The sequence below is a fragment of the Medicago truncatula genome, chromosome 2, assembly GCF_003473485.1.
Source record: "Medicago truncatula cultivar Jemalong A17 chromosome 2, MtrunA17r5.0-ANR, whole genome shotgun sequence".
NCBI lineage: Eukaryota > Viridiplantae > Streptophyta > Magnoliopsida > Fabales > Fabaceae > Medicago > Medicago truncatula.
Window position 1 is genome coordinate 31493496 of NC_053043.1, and position 11713 is coordinate 31505208.

Genomic DNA, 11713 nt, shown 5'->3' on the forward strand with positions numbered 1-11713 from the left:
TACTTAGTAGTTCTACAAACGAGCAGCCCTAATCTACGTCTACCTTACTAAGGGTTTCAAGAGAATGGTCTTACTAGGTTATAGTTTTAAGTCGGACTGTTAGGTGCTTGTTCCCTAATTACTAACCAGGTAATTCCTAGCTTCGGTAATTCACCACACGACCCAATGGGTTCTAGCCATTGGGTACCTACATCTAGGGTCAACAAATCCTATGGTATCTTTGGCTAATTAATAATTACTTACTTTCTAAACAGATAGTTAACGGTAAAATGATATAAATATCAAGATATAAGCATCCAGTTAGTGAAAACAATATTTGGTCATGTCACAACCTAAGTACCTAATCTAATAAAGACTATAATCTAATAAAACTCTACAGTGGACAAAAGCATAAATAAAATAAATAAACGACAAATTAAATTAAAGGGTTAATTAACTTTTTAGTCCCTATAAATATTCACAGTTTTGTTTTTACCCTACAAAATAAAATCACACTTTTTAGTCCCTGTAATATTTTCCTTAAGCATTTTAGGGACCAAAACTGTTGATGGAAATTTTTGACAAGGACTAAAAGTGTTGATGGAAAATTTTATAGGGCCTAAAAATGCTGACGGAAAATTTTATAGGGACTAAAAAGTGTGATTTTATTTTGTTGGGACTAAAAACAAAACTGTGAATATTTATAGGACTAAAAACTAATAAATATTCAACAAAAATATACAGAGGTTCATCTTAGAACACTATCCTAAAAAGATTTAGTAACACATGGTAACTAAAAACAAATTACTAAAGATAAAAACATACCCTAGAAAATCAAGGAGAAGATAGTAATTCTCCTTAACCTCCAAAGTTGCCTTCCTCTTGAACTGATCCAGTTCTGAACGAGAAATTCTAAATTAGGAAGGCTAGTATTTATAGTGACAGTTTCTAGCTAGGTTTGGGCTAAAAGTGCGGGCTTTACCTAAAATAATAACAAGAAAAGATAAATGTGCTCCGAGTTTTCAGGCGCTCGAGGCACATTGTTAGTGTGCCTAGCGCATGAGAGTATGGAAAAAGCCATGCCCTAGGCGCATGGACAGTGCCCTAGGTGCATGGATGCCAACTCCATGTGCTAAGCGTTAGCACATGGTTCATGTTCTAGGAACATTGCAAATGTGCTAGGCGCATGGAACCTCTTTCCTGGGCCCAAATTCTCCGATTTTTTGTCGTTTTAAGTCTTCGTCTTCAAATAACTTGCCTCAGGACTTTGGAACAAAATTCCTCTCATTTGTAAGTCTTCTGAGGCCTATTGAATCTTCATTCTTTGCTTCTTGAATCTTCACAATTCTTCGGATGTTCTTGATTTGCCGATTTGCATGATTTCTTCGTGAATTACTTCAAAACCCCCTCAAATTGCTATGTTTCTGGTAAACTATAATTACAGACTCAAATATAGAAAACATTATAAAAGTCCCGAAATCATAAGCAATCGTTCTAGTAATCCTCCATTTTATTGCTATTTTCTTACTAAAATAAATTGAAAAACATGCTAAAAATAACGTAAGATAACCTGTCATCACAACCCCAAACTTAGACTGTTGCTTGTCCTCATGTAACGAAAGAAAAATATAATTTATTCTTTGCATTTTTTTAGGAAAAATATACCTTTTTGGGAGTTGTGCTTAAGAATCATTCATCACATTTATAGCAGAGCAACAACTAAACTTACCATTATACATTCAAGCGGGTATGACTTGGTGAAAGTAACTTATATTATCAATCATACTCTTTTCTATGATACACGTATGTCTCTCCTAAAGACAATTGGGTTGTCACGGAATTTACCCACTCCAGTCGTCACATGAATGTACCTTGCTATAAATTTGAAACAATTCTAAACAGACAGTCAAGTTAAAGTTATTCACGCACTTGGATGACTTTGATGGTTATAACTTGGCTTAGGTTAAATGTGGATATATTTTGGGAAAGTAGGCTAATATAAGAACTTGGAGATAGTTTACTAACCTAGGGATTCCTAATAAAACATTAATGCACTGCCATCCTTCCTTCCTTGAATCAAACAAGATGGGTAAAACAGTATAACTATTTGTCTTTTTGACAGAAATATAATCTTTTTTTAAGAGACCATTTTTGGCTCTTGATTTTTTTTTCTTTTTTCAATATTTATTTTTGTGTAAGATCCATGGTCATCTACATTTTTTTTCATTTTTTTATTTTTTTGACAAATGTGTTCTACTGTTATCCCACCCCAAACTTAAGATGTTGCTAATTCCAAAGAGTAACCCCAAATTTAGTTTCAAGGCATGTGTAGTCATAAAAAATATTTACCTATCTAACTCCAAGTGAAATTAAACATGGTTCATGTAAGTGCAGGACTGTGACATGATTCGTCACTAATATAGAAAATAAAATTTCGTCTAGAGGCTCAAAGTAGTTTCACAAAGGATAAATAGAATATAATAGGGTGGCTTGAAAGGCTCTAGGTACCAAAGAAAAATTGCCTCGTGTGTAATATAACTTAACCGATCGTCAGTAAAGAACGGCCGAAAATTCAAGCAAAAATAACATTCATATGGAACACTCATAATATGATTTAGAAATATTTAAGTATCTAACAACCTAGAATGGATATGAAAAAATTTGGCTCTGAATCTCACCGGTTATGCTATTTGGAAAAGAGTAGGTGATTCTATAAGTACCTTCACTAGCAAGCCCTAGAAATTTACCTCTTTTGACGGAAAAAGAAAATTGTGCTCTTGAGCATATGGATAAACTAGCCTCTGCCTTAAATGCTTTGAATGAATACCTAAGACTAAAATAAATTGAAGCATAAAAAGAAAGGTTGTAAATGTAATGCAAAAGAAATAAATTTTTATTAGATAATACTTGAAATTCTCCACCTAGACTAGCCTATAAAAACTGCTCTATAGATGAAATTCTCTTATCTTTATCCTCTGCCTTATTTGACCCTGATGATGAACATTCAGATGCTAGCAGTTCATCTTCCGTTGAAGATGTAACTCACATCTTCAATCCAAATGCTCCACTTTCAATGTTGAATTTCCAATTAGCATTGAACATCCAGTGAGACTTTTAGCCTCTAATGAACCAGAGCAAGCCTTGACTAACCATAGTATTAACTTGCAATTGAGTTAACATCTCCATAAACTTCTTGAATTTCCCCTCTGTTTGATTGAGTTGACATCTTTTATGCACCTCTTCATCATCATCTAAAACCTCTCCTATGCATCATAGTGAGATTCAGTTTCACTTTGACAAAAATTCGTAATTTGGTATTTTTTTTCTTCCAAAAAATGGACAAAGGCAAAAACCTTTCCATAAATTTTACTTCTAATTCATCCTATGTCTGAATTGTTTTACTAGGCTATGCTAACAACCAATCTTTATCTCACCAGGTGGGAGTAAAAGTGAAAAGTCTAAGCTTCTTTTCATCCTCAATGGCATTATACAGAACACAATATTGGAACGTTCCATAGAATTTGTGGAGATGCTCATGCGGGTATTGAGTATCCTTTCCCTGGTACTGGTTTTCAAGAAGGCCCTGGATAACCGATTTTTTGATAACAAATGCCATAGGATTTGCAGGTTGGAAAACAAGAGCCATCTTCCCGCGGTTGGTTCTCAACCCATAATCTCCTAAAGTACGCCTCGGTGGAGGTGGTGGAGGAGCTTGATCACCTATTTTAGTTACTGATGTTTCAATAGGTTTAGGAAAAACTTGAGATTGTGCTGCTCTTAGTACCTCTTCTACTAACTGTGCTGATCAGAATGGTTTCCTATCAGCTCTTTATGTTTTTTCGACCTCGGGATCGTGGAGTAATTCTTCACGTGGAATTCTACCTTGCATAACCAATCACAAAACACCTTAGTAGTACTGCACAATACAAAATCCGAATAATAACACAAAAAGTTTTAGAAGAAAAATGATCAGGTCTATTGAATCATCTATTTCTCATTGTTCGGTAAATTGCATTTACTCTCTACAATTATTCTCTTAATCTGACGATAAATTAACAAAATAGTTTTGATCAATCTCTTGACTCAGCACGCTCTTCTCATATTATAACCCCTTAATCACTTAGGCGAGTTTGTAATAGTTGAAGGTTTTACAAAACATTAAGTTCTTAATCACAACCTAACAATCTAATATCTCTAAAGTGATTTGTTAGGCTGGACAATATACTAGATCTAAACCAACAGATAGGACAAGTAGTCAATTGATAATATGGATCAATTCATATGTGATCAAGATATAAAAATCATTAAACACAAATATACTAAATAATACTAGTATTGTAATTGCAGTGAATAGTCACAATTACATTTTTCAAACAACTGAAAATAGATTCATCTCTAAGACCAAATCCAGGATAATTTAGCTACACATAACTAAAGCATAAAAAAACTAAATTAATTGAAAACATTACCTGAAATAAGGACCGACTATGAGTTAAATGGCAAGCCACCAAGAAATACTTGCTCCTAAGTTGCAAAAGTGTCTTAAAAATCTTCAAAAATTGAACCCATACTAACAATTGCAAACTAGCTTTTATAGAAGAAAAAAAATTGGACATGTGAAATCATGTCATGATTTGCATAAATCGTTTCACGATTTGCCATTAATCTGACATGTCTATCGTCTTTAATGTGAAATCGCACCATAGTGCTTCTAGATCGTGACACGATTTTTTTGAAATTCAAATTTTGGTTTTGACGCTCCTCTGATTCGTGTCACGATTTCTTCGTTTCTTGCCACGAAATAATGCAAACTGAAATGTGTAATTTTGCCTCAAAATCGTGGCACAATTTCTTCATTTCATGACACGATTTCTTACTCCTTGATCCTTGAATTTCTTGTCCTTTCTAGCATCAAAACAACCTAAAAATACTTAAAACTCTACTAAAAGGCTTCAAAATGACTGAAATAACATCATATGATAGAGTGTCATCAATCGTATCCACATAGACATGATGATAATCGAGCCGTTCATCTATTTTTATAATCTAACCTAGGGTTTGAAATGGTTTGTTTTGTCCGGTAAATAAGTTGAAAATTAATTCATTAAAAAGTTTTGATGAGATTAGATGTCATAACTATTTTTCTAAGGTATCCTCTTTAATAGTTTATAGATTTTCAGTGTTTCAATTATACTTTCACTTGTTTGTTATTATACATTCCCTTTCGGTGTTTTAATTTGGATAACACCAATTAATATTTAATCTTTAATGGTAACAACAATAACAAACTGCAAAATTACAAATCTGACACATTTGTCCCTGTGGACATCATTGCTACAGGTAGATTTTATTTACTTATTACCTTGGTGACTTATTTGATGCACATATGTTGTTATTGCACTTTGATGAGTTTGTTAGTTTAGAAGATTGGCATGCAAGACTAATGTTGAACCACCTGATTATATGATTGAGTTTGATCCACTAAAAGGTAGATATTTGACAGCAACACAATGTAAAATAGAATAACAAATGATAAATTTTTAAGGTATTAAACAACTTTTTATCTTGTATAATATTTGGCGGATAAAAAATTATATTAAACAACTTATACTTGAGACAAAGATATCATTTTAAATAATTAAAAGCTATATCATATATTCCAATGGATTGGTTATATCTCCTTATTTTGTCTACCCCTTCAAGTTATATACCAACACAAAATCCCAAATGTGTTGTAGCGCCGGTAAACAAAAGATTTATTTTAAGGTTAATAGGTCTTTATCCTCTGTAATATAGGTCATTTCTAGTTTTTCTTCTGTAATTTTTTTTTTATTTACCCCCTGTAAAATATTTTTGTTTTGATTTACCCCCTAATAGGCCAAACAAAAACGAAAATTTCTTTAAAAAAATAAAATAAAATTGGTTTTTGTTTGGCCTATTAGGGGGTAAATCAAAACAATTTCTTTTTTTTACATGGGGTAAATAAAAAAAAATATTTTGCAGGGGGAAAAACCAGAAATGACCTATATTACAAGGGATAAAGACCTATTAACCCTTTATTTTATCTGTGTTGTGTTTTATAGATAACATCATGTTAAATATTCCTTCCGATCTTATATATAAGAAAAAATCTTTTCTTAGGTTCATTGAATAATTAACGTATATGATCAATATTATAAATCACATACATTAATTATTCAATAAACATCGTAACAAAAATAAATTTTGAGTTCGTCATTTTGTTCCATTATTATTATTATACATGTGAAGTGTAAAAGAAAATTCTAAAGAGAGAACATAAACCGTAATATTATTAAAAATGTCCTTAATAACTTCTTCTAAAGTTATATATAATAGTGATTTATCCGCGGTGTAAAACTTTTTACACATAAAAGAAAATGATGACTTATTGATATTATAGGTTATACTACTGATATCAGTTAAAACCAACAAAGCCATGGTTATTGATAACAAATTCACAATTTCGAGCAACTCTAGAAGAAATCATTTCCCTGTGTTGTGATCAAACTTGAAAGCTTATTGATATTAGACTCAAGGCAATGTACATAATTAGGTGAAAGCTTAAAGTCGAAATTCTAAAGAGAGAATATAAACATTAAACTTTATTGTGATAAAGATCATATGAAATTTTAACATGATTCATTAAGCTTCTTTGTTTGTTAAAATTTCCAATATATTTAAATATACTCATAAAAGATAAAAGCCATGGGATTTAGAATAAAATCCATAAGATATATTATGGATGTGTATTATTGAAATCATTTCAAACCAACAAAGTCACTACAATTTATTGATCATGATTTGAAACAACACTAGGAGTAGAACATAACCATGATCATTTCCCTTTGTTATGATCAACCTTGCTAACAAGAAGCTTCACACCATATTTTGGTACCAACAGAAAATTGGACGCAGGGCAATGGACATAATTTGGTGACAGTTTGAACTCGAAATTATTGACAAGAAGACCAAGAACAATCTTAATTTCTGTCAGGGTAAAGTTTTGGCCTAAGCAATGTCGACTTCCATATCCAAATGGTAGATAAGCTTGAGGATACTTACAAGCTCCAGAAAGACCATTAGCAAATCTTTCTGGCTTGAATTCTGTAGCATCCGGTCCCCAATTATCAGTGTCGCGATGCAGCAATGGGACGAACATCCATATGTAGAGTCCTTTAGGGAGAACTAAGTTTCCGATCTTCATCTCAGCTAAAGTTTCCCTTGAGTTCGTCACTGCAGGCCCATAAATACGCATACTCTCAAGAATCACCATTTGTAGCTACACAACATAAAACATCGTCATTAGTTTCAAATTTTGAGATTTTTAATCGTATTACAAAGAGATGTAATGAATTTAAAACTCCAGCAAAACACTCTCTCAATGCATATTTTGATTTCACATTTATTGGAGTTTAAGTTCAATTAAGAAATTTCAACTCCCAAAATAAAGTCCAAGGCCATAATATTGATTAAACATAAAGTCATGGGTCTAAGACAACCGCCATAATCGCCTTAGAGATTCGACAACCCTAGCAAGGTTGCCCTAGTGACATGCATGAAATGCTACAATATCATACCTCATGTTATTGAGTGGAACTATATAATAAAGAGTATTGAAAAGTGTTGATTATATACAGGAAACAAGATAATGAATTCGATATAATGGATACTATACATCCAGATCATGTCATATTCAATGTAGGATTATCAACCACCCCTCACGCTCAAGACTGGAGTGTAACCGTAGATGGTCCACGCATAAAAATTAGTATTAACACGACATTTGAATTGTAAATGTGTTTGTTTTCATGAAGAGGGGTTGAGAAAGGATGTACTAACCTTTTTCAGCTGGTTAAGTTTGGTGATATCAGTAAAAGAAGGAGGCAGATTACCAAAGGTCTCAGAAATCTCAGTTCGAATTCGTTGTTGCCATTCCGGATAAACTGCAAGGAGATACATTGCCCAAACTACTGAAAGAGCAGTGGACTCAGAACCAGCAAAGTAGATACTTTTGCAGATATCTATAATCAGTTGGTTCATGTCATGCCCTGCTTTCAAAGTACCCTTTCCACTAGCATTCAAAAGTTTCTCATTTGCAACACCTTCTATTATTTTTTGTAATAGATCATTATGTTTCTTATTATTATTGTTCTTTTGGTTTTCGATTTCTCGATCACGGATGATATTCATTATCAACACATCCACCTCTTTCTTCAATTTCCAGATCTCTCTACGGTCCTTATTGGGAAGAAAACTAGAAAAGTATCATATAAATCATTAATTGATTAACTTATCACATGGTGCAATATAATATCAGTAATGAAACATAGACACCCACTTCTTGTACACTGGCACGACACTGGTTAATCACATTCCAAAATGTGGTAAATTAGTTAAGTATATGGCTAATTAAATTCATAGTCAAAATTTAGGTTAAATCAACTACATGATTTAAACAAAACATAATATTCGGTGCAATTTGAATTAACCATCTAATCTACCGAATAAATCACATTTTTTTCACATGAATAATCAGGTGTCATGGATGTATGAAAAAGTGGGTGTACATGGAATATTTTTTATATAATATAAGATAGTATTGATTAATTTGTGAAATAAATTACCTTAGGTTTAGAAATCCCAAAAGAGTGCTAGTCTTCGAAAGTTTTGCTTGAATAGCATTCAATCTTTCAAAAATATGTTTTCCTTGTGTATAATCACTGCCAAAGCATGCTTTTGAAATAATATCCTCTGAAAGAACTTTCAGGTCACTTTCAATCACTATCTCTGCAATACCTTCTTTGCTTTCTGTTATACACCTCTCCCATTTTTTGATAATTTCCAAAGCAGATTCTTCCATATCACCTAACATAGTCTACAAAAAATAAAGAAAAGTAAAATAATTTATATGTTCATATATATGCATGTCTAGACTTCAAACCCCGAGTTCTCCACTTATTCCAAAAAAGATGAATTTATAGTCTCTGAAACTTCTTGACAAAAAAAAAACAAGATAGCATATACTAACCTTAACTTTGCTCATGAATAACTCAGCCATAATAAGATTCCTTTGGAAGATCCATGATTTTCCATTGGCTCTGAGGATGCCATCTCCCAGCATTGGATCCAAAGCTTTGTTAAGATATTCAACCCTACCAAGATCGGGTGACATAACAACGCTCATATCTTTTATTAGTTCACCCTTCTCCACGTATAGATGTTGCTTGATTCCGGTGGAGTACGTATACAATGAGCCTAATGATCATATTTGTTAACAAAACAATAAGGTTTACTATGAAAGAAAATTAAAAACAAAATGAGAATCACCGTTTTAAAATGATTTATGAATTTTAAGTTTTTGGAACTTATGTATATTTACTTTAGTTCGCAACATTATAAAAAGAATTTGATGTGCATGCTTAAAACTAATGTTTTCCTATTGTGGTCATGATCGAGTTTTTAGGTTTACAATTTTTTTTGACAAAAGGTTTACAACTTGTATTCGGCTTTTTAAAATAAAATAAAAAATATAAAAAAAAAAAAAAACAGTTTTTCATTGGACTGGTTTGATGACAGTAGGCACCATTAAAATATCTATGAAACAATGAATGAAATTAACATTGGACTGGTTTTTCATTGATCTATTTTACAAATATAATTTTTTTTTATTAATACTAATATTATAAAGTTCAGTTCAAGTAATAGGTTTGATACATATATAAAAAATTAACAGTTTAAAATAAAAATGATTTATTATATTTTAAACATATGAAATAGTAAAAAAAATTAACAAGTATAAAGTATTATTAATGAAAAATCAACAAATAATAATAGATTAATGCAATATTTTATATTAAAAAAAACCCATTTGGGTTGGCCTGGTGGTATTGGTTTGGGACCTGAGAGTGTGTTTATCCTCGAAGTCTCAGATTCGATTCTCTTTGGTGTCAATTTGGATGAGTTAATTTAGTTTCTTCAAAAAAAAACTTTATATTAAAAAATAACTACTAAAATTTATATGCGGTTTGATTTGACTTTGAAAAAGATTTGAGATTTGTTCAGATCTAAACTATCTTCACAAAAAGATTCAATAGTATTTTTGTCAAAAAAAAAAAAAAAAGATTCAATAGTATTAAATTTCATGTTGATTTAGTCGGTGTTTGGTGCAACGGTGGTGTAAACGTAGCCTTGTGTTTAGTGTGAAACTCAAATAGGTAGCTTAATAAAATTGCGGTGAGAACGGCATCGTAACGCGAGATTGGATGTTTGTTCGCATTACCAAACATGCCATTAAACTTTGTTTAGATCGAATTGCGATTTTGATTTGAATGGATTTAGATATTACCATCCTGACTCAAAACAAAAGTAAAATTGAATCCGATGTGACTTGTGAGTATTTATCTCAAAAGAAAAAGAAAAAAACATACTCACTGATCACATTTATAAATAAAAAATATTATTTTACTTTTATCAAATAATTAATGTATTTGGTCACATTTATAGATCAAATACATTGGTTATTCAATGAACCTAAAAAGTTGTTTTACCTCATCTTCTTAAAATATGTTCAAATGAAAATAAACAAAAATTTCATATTTGACATACCGTAGCGTTGTTTCCAGGTTTCAAAATATGGGAACAAGGAATAAACCCATTCCTCAGTTGAATCAGCACCAGCAGGAGGTTGGGGACGAATCTGTTGCATCTCAGAAATGTTACCAAATGGGAAAGAAGGCTTTGGTCCTTTGATACCTTGTTTTTCAAGCACCGATCGAATCCTTCGTGGCTTCAGTAACACTTTCTCCAACAATATTATAACACTGGTTATCACTATCATCCACACTGTCCAATATAACTTGTTCATTGCTATCTCCATGATATCACCCCTCTCTCTTTTTGTGCTCACACTGAAATGTTTGATTTATACTCTCAAATTTTATACACTTTTTCTATTTGACAAGTGTCCTTGACTTGGGTATTTATAATAGCAATTTTTTCCTTTTTTCACACATTTGAATACAAAGCACTTGTGATAGGCTCCACTTGACAAGTAATAATAGAAGCTTCCAAAGTAAAATTAATCATAAAATACTTTTTTAAAATGGAATTTAATATATTTTCTGAACAAATGCATGAACAAGTGCAATATAATGTCAAAAAAAATTCTTGACTGAAGAAATGTTGACTAATATTGTCTACTATTCTGGAAAAAATTGAATTTTAAAATATAATATAAAATTTATTGAATTGGAAAATCAATAAAAGTTCATTTTTTTAGAGGAATCTACAAAAAAATTCATGATTTCCTAATAATCAGTATTGTAAATAAAAGTTCTCATGATTATCACCAATGCTTTCATTTATATTTTTGCCTGATCTTAAATTTTTATCACCGTGAACTTAGCTCAGTTGGTAGGGATATTGTATATTAAATGCAAGGGCTGACGTTCGAACTCCAGACACCCCACTACTCCACATTAAAATGTGTGAGTTACAGCCATTAGGTTACTTGACAAAAAAAAAAATCTTAAATAAAGTGAATTTTAAACTATAATTATGACATATACTACACACAAATATATATATATATATATATATATATATATATATATATATATATATATATATATATATATCACACACAATTTCTTTTTCATGATTCTTTATTTCCCAATGCATGACTCTTCTAAAACGTTTATAATGCAAGACTCCT

General features: G+C 31.5%; 1 protein-coding gene across 1 annotated transcript; it reads right to left on the reverse strand.

The window, feature by feature from the left end:
- Positions 1-6711: 6711 nt before the first annotated feature.
- On the reverse strand, positions 6712-10956 carry LOC25486842 (cytochrome P450 714C2). The gene is made up of 5 exons (XM_013608663.3): positions 10606-10956; positions 9029-9255; positions 8625-8875; positions 7840-8254; positions 6712-7279 (listed from the first exon to the last, which is right to left on the reverse strand). The coding sequence occupies exons 1-5, from the start codon at positions 10874-10876 to the stop codon at positions 6836-6838; spliced, it is 1608 nt and encodes a 535-aa protein (XP_013464117.3). The 5' UTR covers positions 10877-10956; the 3' UTR covers positions 6712-6835.
- Positions 10957-11713: the final 757 nt, after the last annotated feature.

Coding starts and splice junctions, on each gene's coding strand:
- LOC25486842 (XM_013608663.3), bottom strand. CDS start 10,876: ATGGAGATAGCAATGAACAAGTTATATTGGACAGTGTGGATGATAGTG. Junction 8,876..9,028: donor TATTCATGAGCAAAGTTAAG/GTTAGTATATGC, acceptor TATTTTTTGTAG/ACTATGTTAGGTGATATGGA. Junction 8,255..8,624: donor TTGGGATTTCTAAACCTAAG/GTAATTTATTTC, acceptor ATACTTTTCTAG/TTTTCTTCCCAATAAGGACC.